The sequence below is a fragment of the Protopterus annectens genome, chromosome 10.part0 (assembly GCF_019279795.1).
Source record: "Protopterus annectens isolate FY-2018-M chromosome 10.part0, PAN1.0, whole genome shotgun sequence".
Classification (NCBI taxonomy): domain Eukaryota; kingdom Metazoa; phylum Chordata; order Ceratodontiformes; family Protopteridae; genus Protopterus; species Protopterus annectens.
In genome coordinates, this window is record NC_056744.1 from 1163556737 (window position 1) to 1163576362 (window position 19626).

At 39.3% G+C, this 19626-nt stretch overlaps 1 protein-coding gene across 1 annotated transcript in view; it reads left to right on the forward strand.

Annotated features, from left to right (window-relative positions):
• The window catches only part of RAD54L (RAD54 like), a 652988-nt gene that overhangs the window by 233476 nt on the left and 399886 nt on the right, over positions 1-19626 (forward strand). Inside the window, exon 10 of the mRNA XM_044085902.1 lies at positions 4407-4533. Within this exon, the coding sequence (XP_043941837.1) occupies positions 4407-4533 (127 nt within the window). The remainder of the gene's footprint in view (positions 1-4406; positions 4534-19626) is intronic.

A 19626-nucleotide genomic window follows, 5' to 3' on the forward strand; every position in this document is an offset into this window, starting at 1 on the left:
ATATATTTATAAATATAAATGTGTGTATATATATATATATATATATATATATATATATATATATATATATATATATATAGTAGTAGAGTAGAGTATTGGGAGATAAACCCCATTTTACATACAAGATGGGTACCAACATTAAACAGTTAGTTGAAAATGGAATTAAAAGAAAGATGGATTGGAATAACAGTAACAATAAAAAAATGAATCCTAAATGTGGTACTTGTAATCAATGCAAATACATGTCTGAAGAAAACATCATATATTTAAAAAAACGGACACAAAAGCGTGGTCAGAAGGAAAGTAGGAAATTGCAATACCAAGATGGTAGTATATTTAAGCATTTGCCAGCAATGTCCATGCTTCTATGTAGGAAAGACTGAAAGAAATATAAAGAAAAGGATTTACGATCACACATACTGTATAAGAACTAAGGACAACAACAAAGCACTTTACAGACATATAGACAGGGAAGGGAATAGCCACAATTTCAAATTTATTATATTAGAAGTAATAAATTATGATCCAAGGTGAGGAGACTCCAAAACGCTGATCAGCTACAAAGAAATCTGGTGGCAAATAAATTTAGACGCTACGACACCACCAGGTTTGAATGAACACATATCAATTAAACCTCTATTATAACATTAACTATCTTCATACATTACTAACAAAAACATTTTATGTATTTTAACAAATTTTATTAAATTTTAACAATTTTTTTAATACTGATTATGGTTAAGAAAGTAAAACAAGTACAAGAACTAGACCAAGATCTCGTATTATATAAGGGTAGACATATGACAAGTTTATTTGTGCACTAGTATAATGGCTTAATATTTATATTCATATTAATATTAACATCTATATTTACATTTATATTTATGTAATCTTGACCCTCCAAGTTATGGTCATCTCTTTGTATTGTGTAGTTAAGTTTTGTCATATATATACATGCAAACACATTTACACTTATATCAGTATTTATTCACTTATTCGCTTATTTACAAACTTCTTCGAAGTGTATCAATACTAAGCTTTTGATCTATTGAGAATGGAACATTATTAATGCTGACACACACAAACACACTATTATAAATAATATTATTTTATATTCATCATAATTAATATTAACATCATTCTTGAATTATTGTATATAGTGAGATTCATTTCAAGTACACACACATTTACGCATATTAAATTACAACGCTACACTTGACATAAATAGAAAGAATTAAATATTCCTTGTACATCTTTCTATTCCTATTTCTTCTTCTTTACTATTTTTATCATTTGTATATACATTTATATTTATTGATACACGAGTATTTCATTGATACATATGTATCTTATAGTTTTTTCAGCAAGTGTATAATTTAAAACCAGTTTATTATACAAGGGTACTGAAACTAATCAAAACAAGAATTTATGTATATATTTATTTATTTTCTTATTTATTAATATATTTATATTATGCAAGTGTCTAACAGACCTATTATTAGGATACTTTATATGCTTTTTAATTCAGGCTTATATGCACTTTAGCAAAAGTATACGAGTACAGTCGTATTCATATAAGTATTTTAAGTGATATACATCTTTAAATTTTCAAATATGTGGCTGGTTTAGGCGCGAAAAAAGTTATAAAATTTTGATTGTGAACTAACAGTTCAGTTCTGAAGAAACCCGGACTATATCGGGTGAAAGCTCTTAACTGACAAACTGATTCTGTGATTTTAGTTTTATATTTTTATCGCATTTCATTGCATTTATTGTTTGTCATTTTATCAGTAGCTGTTCGGGCTAAATTGGCGCAATAAAGATTCAATCTAGTACAGTATATACCAGCTTGTTTTCAGTTCGTGGATTTATTTAATTGCAGTTATTTGGAACATTGGATACACTAAAGCGGAGAATTGGTTCATACAACATCCCAGCCAGCTGAGATTTGGTTTTACGGAGCGAAGCACTCATTGGTGAACTCTTTCATTACTTTACATATATATATATGTGTGCATATATATGTGTATATATATATATATATATATATATATATATATACATATATAAAAGTATGTGTATATATATATATATATATATATATATAATGTCTGTGAGTGTATGTGTGTGTGTGTGTGTGTGTGTATATATATATATATATATATATATATATATATATATATAGAGAGAGAGAGAGATTGTCAGACATGCATCCACATATGCACGTTCACAGACATATATTGCTAGCACAATGTACTATATTAATGCAGAGGTGTGTCTAGCTGTTTTGGTGCCTGGTGCTGTCTCATGATCTGGGATTCTCTTGTCAACTTTAAGTTAAGGAGCAAAACTTTAGCAAAATGCCTGCTAAAGCGTGGGATGGAGAAGTAATCCCAAACTGTGTAGCTGGAAAATCTGGTATTAAATGCAGGAACAGCAGTGTTACCATGAACTTATACCCAAGTCATATACTTGCAACACTAATGCAAATACAATAATTTTTTATGTTGCTTTTTGTTAACTAAGTAGGTCTGTTTTTTTGGTCCTTGATATATATACAAGCTATCAACTCCAAGTGATCCGTACGGCCCATTCAGTTCTGCTAGATGAGAGTTATCCTCAACCCATTCCTACAGGGTGAGAGCCTTTCTCAAGGTCTTCATTTAGACATCTATCAGGGCTTTTTTATAATGTTACCATATTTTCCAGTCCAACACATGCTCATAGTGTCCAGAGTTCATAAGTAGTTACTGGGCAGGCTGTCCAGGAAACCGTTAAGGAGTCTAGCCCAAATTCCCAATTGCTCCAAAGCACTGTCTGGTTAAATGGTATGCTTAAGGTCATGCAGCAGACAAATGAAGGCTGAGAGAATCAGTCCTTGTACCACAGGGAATAGCTCATTAACAACTGATAACTGTAATCCTCTGCACTGACCCCGGAAATGAGAGAAGACGTGCCATGAGCTTGAGTGTAATTTTCCATACTGCCCTTTACAGCTCAACCAGACCCTACCCACACTCCCATACAGATCACATTCTCCATAATATTGGTCTTCACCAGTCGTTCATCCACAAAGGTGTGCCCAACAAGTCGTTACCCCAGTCCCTCGAATAAGATGTGTGAACTGACAGTAGCCACTCAGTCCCTGCCCTGCTGGTCCAGTGCATTTGTCACTAATCTAACATTGGTCATCTGTGTCACAGTCAGGACTCCATCCTTCTATACTATGGTGCTGGGATAACTGAGTAGGACTTGCTGAGCAATAGATATGAGTTACTTGGAATTTTATAAAAAATCTGACAAAATGGATGCTAGTGCTTCCAGTCACTTGATTACACATGGAATGAGTAGCTGGCACATTCGAAGTTGATTGTATTTTCTAAGAATGTGTGAGCATCTGTCATAGAAGCCCCTAAGTAAATGCATGATGTAGCGGAAATGGGTAACATCCTTTGCTCGTTGTGCTTCAAGGTGATAAAACCGAATTAGGATTTACAGGTTAATTAACAAATGGTGCTAGTAAACTTAATGCAGTAGGAAGCAATAATGGTGATTTTCTGACAATAGAGGAGGGTATTATTTAAATAGAGGAAAAATATGATTTCTTTCTGAGGAGAATATTGTAATAGTTAAGGGATTTAGGAGAAATGAACAGTGTGAAGTGGAACCGTGGTTGAAGAAATGGATGTAAACATTACACTTGGTAGCATTAATAATACAAGTAAGCTGATTCCACAATTAGAAAGTTAGTGTCTTGATTGTGCCCCAGATGCAATTAATGGTCTGGGTGCTGGAGGAAGCCAGACAGAAATGGAGAGGAGTGAGGATGCCAGTTCTGCCCACACCTTCTTGTTTAGGATGGTAGATCCAGGCAGTGCATCTCCAGTGGAGACTGAGACTTGGCGACTTTCTTCAGGCTTATTGTGGGGGGGACGGGACTGTTGAGGGGTTATTTCACTTACTCTCGCCATCCACATTGCATACCTGTTCTTTGCAAGTCAGAAGAGATATGTGAATGGAAATTGAGTTTAAAAGAAAATATCTTAATGGCAGCCTTGATACTGTTTACACTGTGATCAGCTTTCACCTACAAGGAATGAGAGGGCACAGTTATGCTGACAGAGCAGATGGTCAGCAGATCAGATGATAGGGGCAACCATCGATAACACTAGTCTGGGGAGTCCTGTCAAAGTACACAAGTTAGTGTTTCAACTTTTCCTTTGGCATTTTATACAAAGGGTTATTTAAGAAGATTTGGGGGTTCTTAAATAGTTGCATAGCTGCTTTTGTGATTAACAGGTGTTCATCAGTACAGGATGAGAGTCAAGAAGACACCAGCTGTTGTTGTTTATTGTTAATAGCATTGATGCTTAAATACTTTCTTAATGGACTTCTTTTCTGTGTAGGTACTGCACAAGAATTTAAAAAACGATTTGAAATACCAATTCTTAAAGGTCGAGATGCAGATGCCACTGAAGATGACCGGCAACGTGGAGAAGAAAAACTGAAAGAATTGATTGGCATTGTGAATCGGTAAGAGATTCCATAGTAGTACAATGATGAAGTAGTAACTCATTAAGCACTAATAAAATCTAAGCCCTTGTTTTACTGTTCTTGAATGCTTGTTGGCTTTATGTGATCTTTGTTTGTTCTTTTACAGGATTAAGAAGTGTTACTGGGTGCATGCTGCATATATACAGTAATAATGTAGAATCCTGCAGCACCATCAGCATAGCCAGGACTCAGTATGCTGTTTTATTGCTGCCTGGCTCATTTCAGTTGGTGGTGGTGCTAGAAGCAGACCGGAGCAATGGAACTTGCTTCATTGTTTCTGCATTTGGAAAGGTCTCAGTTGCTTATACTCCTTTATTTTTAAAAGAGATTGAGACAAGCTGTCTGTTTACCCCATAACCTACTGGCATTATCCTGATCCCTTGTCTGACCTCTTTGTTAGGATTCTGAAGAGCTGTTTGGAGGATGTCTTGCACCACCTCAGCAGTTTATTCCTTAAAATGTTGGAATAGCGAGTCCATGTGACCAAAAATCTGACATTCCCTTTGCCTGTCACCACTTATTGTCCTTTTCTAAAACTTGATTTAAGGCATTCTTGCATTATAGGGCCAGTTCTGATTCTTGTCCACTTTTATTTTCTGTTGTCTTTCTTTGCATAAAATAATTGCCATTTTGTTTGCATGCAGGATACCTACTCTGCATGTCTGTTATTTTACTTCACCCGTGAAGCAGTCCGCAGTACTTTAAACTGGACATATCCCAGGGCAAAGCCATCTAGATAGTCTTTATCACTTGCTGATTTGATGGCATCCTGCTAATGGACAGCAATGCCCTTTCACCAGCTTTTGTTTTGTTTAAGGTTGCTTCTTTTCCTGTGTATTGTGTGTGTTTTTACCACATCTGAGTCTTCCTGTGGATAATCCAGGTTTACAGTCATTACATTACTGATGACAAATTGCAAGGTATTATATTCAGTTTGATAATGAAATATATTCATTGTAGGAGTCACTACTGCATTAGAATTTCTTATCCATAGAAATTAGCTGCAGGCAGATGTCTGACTTCCAGAGCTTCCAGACACCTCCTGAGTGGTGCTCGTCCCTCGTCCTAACCTGAAACAGTCAGACACAGGCACACCGCTCTTCTGTATTGTAATGTCTGCTTAAGGCAAAGAGTTGAGGTAAAAGTGTGATGCATCACAATCCCATGCTTCTCTCTCCTCCTTAGTTGATGTAGCCGGAGTTTCTTGGAATGCTGAAGCTGTAGCTGAGCAACTGCTGCTGTTAGTGCCGCATTTAAGTGTATGTTTTATCCTCAGATCAATGATGCCAGTAGACTAACATTTCCAAAAGTGATTTCTCTCAAGATTAGAGCATGCTGTATCTGAATTCTCACAAAATACAAATGCTATTCAATTTGCAGAAAAAGTGGTACTTAGGTTCACATTTTGGCATACAGCCAAGAATGTTACTGTTAAACTATCCAGAAACATAAGTGTTTTCAATTTTCATGTTATCCTGAATGGATTGGTTTGGTTCTGATCCTTTGGAACCAATTTGGCTGCTTGCTAAAGCTCGTGGCAATCAAAAACTCTTGAGCTTCCCCCTCTACCCATAATGCAACTGGCTCACTACCTCAGATCTCATTTGCCACTATAAACTTCAGAAGTGTTTTTTTTTTTTTGCCTTACTCTCAAATGTTCCAGATAAGTGATTTTTCTCTAGTCTTTTTACCTATATTTTTTCCCTTTTTTGTCAGGTATTCTTTTCCTCTATCTATCCTATCCTTTTTGCTGCTTCCCTTTACCTTTTTTCGTACTTTGTGTACTTCTTAGTTACTATTGTTAGTACCTTTCCCTCTACCCTTCAGTAGCTTCCCTTTTACCATTGCTTATATTTCCTTTCCAAAAAAAAAAGTGTTTGTCTGTTTTCTGTTTTGACTATTCCTTCTTTCCATATCATGGTTGTATATGTGTAAGTCTGAGTGTGTGTGGTCTGTGGCACCTTCTGCCTTCCTGCTTTAATATGGCAGAGAAAATCAAGGAAAAAGAGAAAACCCTTGTGGAGTTTAAGAGCTGTGCAAAGTACTCTCACAAGATCCCCTATTCGGACCAGCAGTTACTATATGTTTTCTGTTTAGGACCCCACCATTTACAAGAAGACTGCTCCATTTGTCAATCTTTTAGCCATCGGGCTCTAGTGGAGCGTAAAAGCAAGTTGATTTTGAAGGGATTGTTACCCTCCTTCTTAGATGAGGCTATTTCTAGGTTGTTGTCCAAAGATCCTTCTGAACACAAATCTAGATCCTCCAAGTCAAGTCCAGCTTCCTCATCCTCCTCTTCCAAGTCTTCAGAGGCAAAGAAACTGAGTTCTTCAGTGCCGATACCATTGTAGACACTGACTATTAAAATATCTACGTTATCGGTTCCACCTGTTTAGTTGGAACCTACAACTCAACTGATGGTACAAACAGTTTCCTCAGTACCGCCTTCAGAAAAGACAATACCTTTGACACCATCTTCTTAGGTGCTGACTAAAGAATTAATTACAATGCCTAGGTCCAGGTATTCCTTTTCCATCAACTCCTTCACAGATAGGCTGCCTTCTCCTTTCCTGGACCATCTTTCCTCTCCAATGAAATCCACGTGTTCTTCCAGAAGCTTCACTGAAGAAGAGCTGGAAAGAGTGGTGAGGAGGATACTCTGGGTGCAAGGAGTTACTGGAGCTTCTAGGCCTCCTACCCATTTGGATCGGGGTCCTTCTACTTCTGCCCCTCCAAGCACCTTTCCTCCTCTGACTTTTGTGGTGTATTCAGAGTCCTTGGTTTTGAGTTGTCCAGTTCCAAAGTTGTCTTCTCCATCGACGCCATTTGTGTCCCTGGGTTTGTCGGCTCACTTGGAACCGGGGACCTCCTGGAGCTGTACCTGTCCTGTTTGTTCCGAGGACCTTGAGTCGACCCAAGTGTTTTTCAGAGTCGTCTCTTCTCCTCAGAGCTTCAGCATGGATTAACTCGGCTTGATCTGCCCCAGTCAGGGGGAAACTGTGGTGCAGAGCTTTGCCTTTTCAGGCCCGGACTCCATTCCTGCCATGGGGTGGATCAACTTTTGAGGCAATGGAGAAGGCTTTGTCTGTTCCAAGACATCAGTCTTTTCCACACCCTCAGAACAGCCTTCCAAGTCACTCCTTGCACCAGAATCTCATCCACTTCATCCAGCTGGACAGTGGGTGTCAAAGCCTCAGGGACCCCTGTATTTGGGAACGTCCTCTTCTGATACCTCCCCAGAGCATCCCACAGAGGAGGTTCATTGGAAGAGAAAGTGTAAGAGGAAACGCATTGATTCCCCTGAAGAATTATACACTGAGGACACAGATTTTGTTGAAGGCAAAGGATCCCCATGATCTTCTCTTGTTGATTTCTCCTTTGGAGATGCCCTGGAAATTTTGAAACCGAGAGGTGGTTGGCAATCCAACAATACTATGTCAGTGGAATCTGTGTATCTGCAGGCTTTTGGCACCCGATCATCTACCTCCTGGGTGACCCCGACTGCTGATGAGCTCATTGAATTGATCTCTCAGCAGACGTGGAAGGCCCCTGATTCTGTTAAGCCAATACCCCAGAGACCAGACAAGATCATAACTGCATGCTCGGACAAACCCTTCTAAACCAAAGGCTTACCAGTAGATGGTATGGTTGTGGCACCAGCCACCAAAAAGGAACTGGCAGATGAAAGTTCCTCTATTCATCCTCCTAATAGGGAGTCTAGGATGATGGATAGGATAGAAAGCGAGTTTATGCTTTATCGACCTTTTACTTATGGTCTTTGAATTACCTAGCACATTTTATGAGATTGCAGAGAAATGTGATTAAAGAACTTTTGGATACCCTCTCAGGAGCCGTTTCTGACAAGGTTTGGGACTTAGTAACTTTTCAGTTGGCCACCCTGACTTCCATTTCCAACTCATCCATAAGGCTCATTTCTTATGCAGCCGAAGGGACTACAAGAGCTATTGATTCAGGCTTAACCTTAAGAAGACACTCCTGGATGTGTTTGTGTGACTTTGTGAAACACTTCAAGTCTACGTTCATCAGTACTGCCTTTGACTGCCCATCCTTGTTTAGGCCGAAAGTTAGACACACTCAATAGGTATGAAAAGGACAGAAAGACTCTTTCTGCACTGGGCATGCATTTTTCCACCCCTCAGAGACCCTTTTCAAGGAACCAGTGCATTGGTGGGAAAACGTGATTCAAACATCCCAAGGGTCCTTTTCCGACACACATAATGACAGCACCCCCAGGGGCAGAGGGCGGAGCTCCAGTGGTTGGCACCACCCTCATGGCAGAGGGGGGGGTCCGTGGAATGAAGATGTCCAAGATTCCGAGATTCGTTCTTTGGCAAACTCTTCCAGCACTCCTGAAAGGAGACAGAAGTGCCCTTCTCTGGAGGCAGTTGAGGGTTGCTTTTCCCTGCACCAGGCAACATGGCTATAGATGACTTCAGACAAATGGGTGCAGGGAATTATATCCAGAGGTTATATTTTTCCCTTCTCACTAACCCCATTATCTTGCAAAAGGATCAAGCAGCACTAGAAATACAAAAGCTGTCAGAAAAGCGAGTCATCCAACAGGTCCCCCAGACCATATAGGATCTGGAATTTACTCAAGGTTATTTTTAGTGCCAAAAAAGACAAGGGACTGGAGACCTATTCTAGATCTTAGAAAATTGAACAAATCGGTTTGTCGAACCAAATTCCAGATGGGCACGGTTCAGTCCATTCTTCGTTCTTGGAAAAGGACAACTGGATGTGCTCCATAGATCTCCAGGATACGTACTATCACATAAAAATGCACAGGCGATCCAGGAGATTCTTACGCTTCCAGCTGGGAGCCAGTCACTACTAATTCACAGTACTGCCTTTGGTCTCACCACAGCCCCCAAGGTGCGCACCAAATGCATGGCAATAGTAGCAGCTCACTTGAGCATGCACAAATTCCGAGTGCTTCCATACCTAGATGACTGGCTCCTCACTGCCATGATCAGGCATCAAATAGAGTTATAGAGCCCTAACTATGACCTAGATGAGCAGAGATAATTTAATGGCTCAGATGATTGCTAGAGCTGGAATGGAGAAGAGTATGCATTTTAGCTGGCTTGCCTCTCTTTGGAAGGACAGTGTGGGCTGTGTGCCTGGGATGCACATTTCCATGTTGAAGTCCTCAACTGAGACCAGAGACCTTATAGGAGTGATGGCTTCAAGGGCGGTATTGCAGCCCTAAAGGGGTTATGTTAGTCGTGGGAGTAATTAACATGCCATGGCTTATGCCTATCGCATGCAAGACTCTTAGCAAGTTGGCAGGCATGTGCAGTGGGGATAGGCCCAAAAAAGTATAACTACTTTCCAACATTTGGATGTTAGCACCAGCCCCAGTCTACTTGACCCTTACCCCCAGAAGGATAAATGAACCAGCAACAGTCTTCAAGGGGAAATTAATAGGTCAGTGGGCAGTAGGATGTCAAAGCTAAATGTGTAGCTGAGAAGTGGAGCAAAAACAGACCAAAGGAAATGCATTCCAGTTGTGTGCCATAAGAAGATAGCAGTGTGCACGTATAATAGCAGTAGCTAAGGGATAGATGAATGTGCTGCTTGTGAGAACAGTACATGGATGGAGGGAAAACACGTACCACAGCAAATGCTTTATCATCAGAGTGAGATTTAAGCTTACAAATCTTTAAAAAAAGCCTTCTTCCCCCACTAGGTATATGGAAGAATGGCAGCACATGTCATTATATAATAGTTTGTACAAGTCCCTAGTGTATGTAGTTTTGCCACACAATGTATTTGAAAATTCTTTTAAGACAGAAAACAGCAATCCCGTTCACTAATGCTTAGTAAATCCTCATCAGTAAACATTTTTACTTTGATTGTGTGGCAAAAAAGCACTAATTAACAGGCACTCCCCATTTGTCAAACAACTGTTTGAATGTTTTATGTCTGGGTAGGGCAGGCAAAAGAGCCTCATCAAGGAGACCAGAGGCCTGCAAATTGACCACCACTGTTGTAAAATCTGTTTCGTTGGGACAGGGGTTATGTTTAGCAGTGACAAGTGGCATAGGCAGGTAAAGTTGATGCTGACATCTACATTTCTTTAGTGGCACCTTAAGGATTGCATGTGTGCTGCTGCTGCCCCCATCCCTGTTGATCTGTCAGGGCTGTCATTTGCCCCCACTACAAATAATAAGGACCTCCTTTGTCATCCTGCATGTCCTACTCTGTTTGCATATGTGCCACCATCCCCTGCCTCCCATGAGTCATTCAGGACTGTTGCCTTCCCCCTACTATAATTATTGACTAAAGACTTATCTGGGTATCCTCCTTAGTCCTACAATTTTTAGGTATGTACCACTTTCTGCACTTGTTCATTTATCAGTTTTACAGCTTCTAACTAACTAAAAGCTGCCTTGGACACCTTGCAAGTCCTGCAAACAGGACATTTTATAGTATTTTGTAAATACTAATTTCACTGTGCATTTGCTTGAAGAGAGAAGGAGACTGTAAGCTCTCGAGTAGTCTACCTTTTTAATTGCTTTAACATTTTACCTTCTTTCTTTCCCTGCTTTCCCAGTTACCCTTTTTCCTCATGTCCTGTGCCACATGAAATGTGTCAGATGATTCCTTTCCCCTACTCATTCCTATAATCCATTCAACAAGTCCCCAACCCACTTCATGAAAAAAGTATTTTTTCAAAGTTCTATGGAGTAGTTAGCCCCTACAATCTTCTCTCTCTACCCCATCCTTCTCTGTCTGCCCTTCCTGCTTAGAATGACCCCTTCACATCTCCCTAACATGATCTTGTGCATTACTATCATGCCCCTACCCATCTCTTCTGATTCCATACTAGAAGAGCTCTAGTTCCTCTACTTTCTGATCATATTCTAGCCCTTCTATTCCATGTATCTTTCTGGTCACTTTCCTCTGAATTCATTCCAGCAGCTTGATGTCCTTTTCCTAATATGGCCTCCAGAAATGCATGCAGTGCTCAAGGTGCGGTTTGACCAAGGCTATGTAGAGTATGGAAACGTTTCATCTTTGTTTCTGAAATCTGTTCCCTTGAGGTTGTATGGCAGCATTCTGATTACCACTGTCACTGCCCCCTCCCTACTCTTGGTGGTCCAGTCCACGTCTGATCAATACCTTAAGACCCATTTCTTGCTCTCTTGTCATCAGTTCCACATCTCCCAGCTGATACTAAACACCAGGTTTGATGTGTCCGGAGTTCAGTACTTCCCATTTGTTTGTACTGAATTTCTGCTCATTTGTTCAGACTTTCCAAACCGTCCACTAGACTCTCTGCCTCATCCTCCACTGTTCTACCTATCTTTTGTCGCTTAGGTTTGTGTTGAGGAGCGCATACAAATTGAGCAGCTTCTATAAGTTTCTCTCTCTTTCTGTCTATCTCCCTACTAGAGACATAGGTATAGATCAGGGATAAGTTTATGATTCTCCATTCACTGATCCATGGTCCACTTAAATAAGTGCAGGAAAGAATTCTTGTTTCACATGGATGGGAAACCTATTCCAGAGAAGGGGTAGTCTCTGAGCTGTGTAGCTGTACCTCTAGCATATCTTATTCATGTTGCAGATGAGGTTTAGGTCCCTGAATCAGGCATTTCTGATGATATTTGTTTTGCATATGTGCAACAGGTCCATTAAGACTGGAACAGATAATACTTTGTAAGCCAGGCATAGATCATCAGCCTGTAGGAGGCCAAGTGTAAAGATAAGGCTTTGAGGCAGTCCACAAAGGACTTGTTTTGTATGCCACATATTCTTTTTGTGAGGAACCTCTGCAGACGCTCCATTTGTTGCATATGCCTAATCAAGTACATACCAAAGAAAGCATTGTACTCAACAACTGGATTAATGAGGTTCAAGTTCAATAGAACAATTACATCTTTCAACCTTGATGCTATACCCTTACTTACAAGCGATGCAACATAGAATGATTTGCTTACTGCAATAGACACAAGATGGTCAAAATCCAAATCATTGTCTCCATGGTTTTCCAAATCCCTGACCACTGGGTCTACTCTTACGAGTGCATTATAAATGTAGTTATTTGCTGGGATGGCCATCTGACCAAAATCAATTATTATGCTTGTCTCGGCACTAAATTTCAGGCCGTGACCTGTCACCAGTTATTAGGATGTGTCCGGCATTTCTGGAGGGTATTTGTGTCATGGAAGGATTCAGTGACTGCAGCTAGTTTACAATCATCTGTGAACTTAATTGGTCAGAGGCCTTTGACATTAACCTTGACTTCAGAGAAGTAGATGCCAAACAGGAGCAGCACCATCACCGAGCACTGAGGTACTGCTTTAGTGACCAGCCTTTTTGTGGAGGTAGACTCCCCTATCCTAACTTCCTGGGTCCGATCTGTGAGCCATCTGGCATTCTGCTGAGTGATGTAGGAATTTATACCTAATTTAATAAGCTTGTCTACAATGCACAATTAGGCTATTTTGTCAAATGCCTTGGCCAGGTCAAGGTATGCAGTATGCACCATTTTGCCCTCATCCATGGCACTGGTGACCTTCTGTAAGAAGTCCACTAAGTTGAACAGGTATGATCTCCCCTTGACAAAACCAAACTGAGTTGGATCCAATGTCTGAAGGTTTCCTGCATCATCATTTAATCATATCCTTGATTATTCTTTCCATGGATTTATGTATATATATGTATGTATATCTCTTAGAGTACTCAGGGTTATGGGTCAGTAGTTTCCCGGATCTGTGTATTACCCACCCATATGCAGAAGGATAACCATTGTAGTCCTCCATTCAGTATGCACAAAGCCTGTTTGGAGGCTAAATTGTGATTCTAATGGGTCTGATAGTTCATATTTCATACAATCAAGTAAGCATCCTGGGATCTTAATAGATCCCATTGATGCAGTGTTCCTGCCCTTGCAGAATGCATTCCCTAGATTTTTTTTCTTTCTCCACTAAGGGTACCACAGTTGCTGTTATATCAATTATATGACACGTCTGAACTTTTACTGAGCTATTGAAGATTTGTGTTGGGGAAGAGGGATGCTAACACACTGGCCAAGTATAAATGACTCTGGAAGACAGACAATTTGGTCTTTGTTCTTTATCATTCCTAAGAACGGTCACTTCTCTCTGAATCTCTTCCTCTTTTATGTTGTCTTTCCATTGTTCTTATTCTGCCCTGCCTCCCCATTCTCTCCTTTTCTCCCAGCATGGTGCTTTTCCTTATGAAGACCAAAGCAGAGTATTCCTATAGCATCTCTCATCTTTCCTGGCCTTATGTGATCTCCCTTCCATCTTTTCTCAGCCTGGCCAGTTCTATCTCTCCTTTCCTTTCTTCTATGTTCCTAAGACAAACCTTGATCCCATCGGCTTACACCACTTAATATTACCCTAACTATTGGAAGTTATTACTTTGAATCACTTAGTGAGCTGACCAAATCAGTAGAGATCAGAAATTAGCCTGTAATGCTGTTTTTAGACTATGGCATTGACCCTGCACAGTTTAGTGCCTTCTTGCAACTGTAACATTAAACAACCTGCCTTACCTGCAGTTACCAGCATATTGTCATTTAATGAATAACAGTTCATAGGTTTACAAAACTAAAAACTCACAGTTAGTTACAGACTTGTTAGACGTTTTTTTTTTTATCCATGTCCTTTTTAGACCACAGCTTTCTTGTTTATAGCTGTCATTGAGAAAATATTTGTATGTAACATATTTACAGAGGACTGCCATCATTGATGAGCTGTATCTGATTGAGACAGCACTTCCAGTTATTTCAACTTTCACAGTCCAGTAAGATCTAGGAGCCCTGCTGTGTTGCTGTTGCAAACAGCTTGTTATGCATTCTTATACTGGAGTTCAAAGGTAACATCTTTGTTTCTTTATTGGAACCTTAAGGAGGAACTCCACCTTTAAAATGGCCTGTTAACATAATTGCTAATGGTAATTATTGCCATTTTTATTTTATTTGCCTGGAATGTCCAGGTATGTTACCAATGTTGTAGCTACTAGTTACTTGAGTTTCTATGCATTAAGCATCAGAACAGTAGCATATACTGAATATAATTATTTCAAATTGTTTGCTATACATAGCATGTGTGATGCCTGTTGACTTGAACTCATTTGATCTCTATTTCACATTAACAGTTTGGCTCTTTCAGCATGTTAATTCTTGCACAGGTATTAGTTTATAGTTTCTGTTGCTAGCTACATGGTATTCAGGGATACACACTTACTACAGCCCAGACAGCCTGAAATCAATAGTCCAGGTGCTGGAGAAACTAATGGGGATATGGAGTAAGTGAGCAGCCAAAACCAACTGTCCATTACTGGGTTATGGAGGCAGTCTCATCCACTATGTAGCCAACACCTGTAGAGGTGTAGGTGTGTGACATGGCAGCAATGTGGATTGGGGACATTTGTTTGGCTGTACTAAGCCATTTGTGGTAGTCTTTATAAAGAATTGGACTGAGAGCTTGCCTGCATCACAGGGAGGACATAATAGGTCCTTGCAGTGACTGACACAAGTGCATATGTTAACCACAAAGAGGGGCATTAGGATTTACAAAATATTTCTTCCCTCCTCAAAGAAGTCTAGGTTTAGATTACTAGATGATGCTGTGCAGTCTTCTGGCCTGGGAACAGTTGGGGTCTTTCCTTAAACTCAGATGGCTACAATATGGGGATGAAGCTAGAGCTTCAGGCTATTGAGATAATGGCAGCACCTAGGAAAGTAAAAAAAGAAAGAAAGGTTTGTGTTGTGGCTAGGAGTATGTCTCCATAATGCTAGCCTCTTCTGGAAAGGGGGTTCTCCCCCTAAAGGGCGATACAGGGTGCAGAATGGCTGTGGTGGACTTGGGGGATGAATGATCATAACAAATGATAGTGGGTTGATGGTCATTGGTGGTTCAAGAGGCAACAAAAATGCACAGAAAAAATGTTTAAAATGTATCCATTTTCTGCGCTTGTTATTAGCTTAAGTCTTAATATTTTGTGTTCCTGTTATGGACTAAAGCTGACTGCATAAATGCTGAACTCCTGCAGTCCTCTTACATCTCAAAGGTTGAAATCAATAAAATACAAAGCAAAATAAACATATTTTCCATACTCTCCATATCCTGCTCCATTTACCTCTGGGCTGCCATCTCCCTATACACTTGAATACTAAGGCAGTCTGGCTACCATCTCCATATCCCAATGGACACTAAAGGGATTCTTTGTTGTCCTGATAGTCTTATACTGCAAGAGGTCTTCATATATTGTTATGTAGGTAATCGCTGGACTTCATGACTTCTGCAGCTGGTTCCTTTGCATCACTTTGTGAGCTGACTTTATCAAAGATAATATAAATAATGTTTAATGCTTTATATTTTAGCCTCCAATGATTACCAAATGCAGTGTAGTTTTAAGGGTTACTGGCATTTGATTGAAAAGTCAGTTTGTCGAACAGCCAATGTGCTGCCATTGATAACCCTAAATAGGGCCAATAGCCTAGTACCAACCTATGAACCTATAAATATTGTGGGAAGAAATATCCAGGGAATTGTTATGGCTAGGCTTACATAGGCCCTAGGGCCAATAGCCTAGTACCAACCTATTAACCTATGAACTTATAAAAAATAAACTAAATCATGATCTGTTATGTTTAATGTATTTAAATCCTGAGGCTACTTGGGAAGTAATAGTATAACTATTCATTTCCCACTCTAATCCTGTTCCTCCTAACTATTCTCACTCTACCTACCTTACTAGGAAGTAATGTATGTCACCTACTGTCATTCTGCATTTGATTCACCTTGATATGACACTGATCATCTAAACATTGCATTGTGTTAGGAAATGGTAACAATGTACTTCATAACAGTGTACCACCCTGAAAATTGTGTATTACAGAAAACTTGACCATGAAGCACATCAAGAAAAGTGAAGTGAGCTTTGAAAGATAAATCATGTTTGGGCAGTTTTTGGGCCCTTAAAGGGCCAGGAGAGTAGTATGGACAATCCTGAAAAAAATTAAACTATCCTTTCTTGGATCATTAATGCCTTTGCAATGCAGCTAAGGATAGAAAAGTAATAAATGCTTATGAATGTCTTGCAATCTGTTTTTCTCTAGTCAGATCTAACATTGTTTCAGAAAGGAATTTATTTTGGGTCTATATTGTAAAGTCGAACGCTTACTTTATCGAATACCTAAACATCGACCCGTCTTCATCGAACCGCATAAACACCGAACACCCTAAACTGCGAAATTCAAAAAGTCGAACTGTCATACTTGTTCCACCCCTCCGCCCATTACATACTATTTACACAAACAAAATAAACCATATACGTACACTAACCAAAACCCTACTTCTAACCCTAAATAAACCCTACTTCTAATCCTAGACTAAATCTTACATATACCACCATGTATGCACTTAACTTAACTCGCACCCTAACCTTAAGGTCTGTAACTATCGCACACTTACCTTAAAAAGCTAAACCCAAACAAACTAAATAATCCACACACATACACTTAACAAAACTACACTAAATCTAACATACATTACCATCAATGCACTTACCTTAACCCGCACCCTAACCCTAAGGTCCGTAACTATCGCACACTTACCTTATGGAGCTATACCACAGAAGGCCAACCATGATGATTTGACGTTTACACTTTCGCTCTTCTGGACAATCGATGTTTTCGCGGTTCGATGACGACGGGTCGACATTTAGGTATTTGATAAGGTAAGCGTTCGACTTTACAATATAGACCCTTTATTTCAACACTAGACAACACACTTTCTGTAGTGCGTATTGTTAGCCACTGCCCACAATTGTACATACTGGAAGAGTGTTTTGCTAAGTTTAATGAAATGCTATGAAGCATTTAAAACAGTCAAGTACCTATTCATACCTTACTCCCCTTCTTCATTCACTTCCTTTCCTTTCCTTTCTCTCCTCTGACTTTGTAAATATGCTATAACACTGTTTTTTCCTGTCACTTCATTTTGCAATTCCTGTTTGTATTATACTAACTTACCTTAAATTTCTCTAAACTGGCAAAAATTTCTCTAAATATTAAATCATTGTCATATAAGTTGTATATATATTTAACCAATGTTGTCACATTATGTCTAATTTAGTATAATTATATAAATTGTAATAAGTTTTTATATTATATTTGAAGATTGTAATATTATTGTTCATAAATGTTTTTATAATACTTCATAGCTTTTCTCCCTGGGCCTCTGCTGTGAATGGGCACCTACCTGGTCGAACTGAGTTTTATTGTTAGTGGTTGGCATAATGGTTAAGATGTTTACCTCACAGACATAAGGTACAGGGTTTGACTCTCACCTTAAGGAAAATTGGCTAGGCCTAAAATGGCCCACAAGGACAGCTAGCTTAGTATTTTACCTATGAACTTTAATGGTAATCGAATGTCAGTATACGTTGAACTTTTTCCAGTGTTTAGAGAATAAGGGATAAATTGCACTGCGGTACTATATAAATAGACTGGTATATGCTCTCATTGTTAGTTAGTGAAGTGAAGTGCTGCTTTATTCATGTAAATGTAGAAAATAAGGATAGTTAGCACAAATTGAAGTGTCAGTGAAAAAGAAACCGTGACATTTTTACAAAAAATTGTCAAAACAACTAATAACTTACAGCACTTTTACTTAAACTCAGTGCAGAAGAAAAACTTGTTTATTATGCCTAAGCTGTGTCATGCAATCAAAGCACAAACTGCAGTGCAGGAGCAAGGTGAACAGACTAGAAGACAAAAAGTCACTTCAATGTGTAGTTCTTATTGTGGCCATTTTAAGATATAAGAAATTAAAATATAATTAAATGCTTAGGGTGCCTATCAGATATGATAAAATGATACTTGAAGCATCAAAACGTTGAGCAGCTGTCATACACTCAGGACTGTTTGAATCACAAAGATGTGAATACACAATACTTTCAATCACAAAGATTCAAAGAAAAACAAAATCCATATACCTCCTGCTTAATTATATTTGCCAACTTTGAGATCGTAATACAGTGGGAAAAGTGTAAATTCCCCCAGTTCCTCTCTACTGATATCTGTTACTGAAAAAAAGGTGGTACATGTGATAAGCTGATTTTCGATCTGCTGTACTGGCTTTTAAATGTTGACTTCACAATGGGTTGTAGGAAACCTGTGTATATAGTTTTGCAGGGTATACGTGGATTTGGTCGTACGGCCAAATGTCGAACACAACATGTTCGAAAGCAGAATGTCAGTTCCGCATAATTGCGAACTCAATTATGTTGAAACGCCAAAAATCCCTCCCTTTTTGACCCATGGTAGCACTTGTTTAGGTGGTATAGCGGTCGGAAATGTCGAATTCCGAATTTTGTATGACATTCTGACCGTTGAACACCTAAATCTTCGACATATAAGTTCGAAGAAAACCCTGTTCGACATTCGGTTGTCAACCAATTCCATGTAAACTGTTTTGCAGTGCCAAGCTAGATTTCCCAATGGCATTCTTATGTATAGTTATGCGTGAATGCCCAAGTGTATTTCCCCTGAACGTTTTATGAGGAATTGTGAAAAGGGAACCCTTGCACAGTCTTTTATGCATAGCTACCAAATGCAGGGTTTTGCAGATATTTAACATGGATGTATTATTGTTACCAGTGGCAGTATTCTTTTCCTGATCTTGGTTCTATGTCGGTAAAGACCGATGCCCTACCACTGCATCATAGGTTCTGCAGAAGTTAAAATATTTCTTCCCGAGTAAGGAGGTTTTTTATCATTGGAAAAATGCCATCATAAAAAGCTTCCTATAATGACAGTGCCACCATGGAGTGGCTAAATTCATAATCCTTAAGGGTAGAATGTCAGTCATGCATGCATTGTTGTATCTTAGTGTTCATAGGTTCATAGGATGATACCAGGCTATTGGCCCGGATGCCCTTATAAGCCTAGCCAAGAATTTTGCTGATGTTCCCACAAAGTCAGCATCTGTTTCCCCTGTCCAGCAGGGCACAGGTGGGATCCCAGGGGTGTATTTTCTGTTTCCCATCCAGTCGTCCATGTTC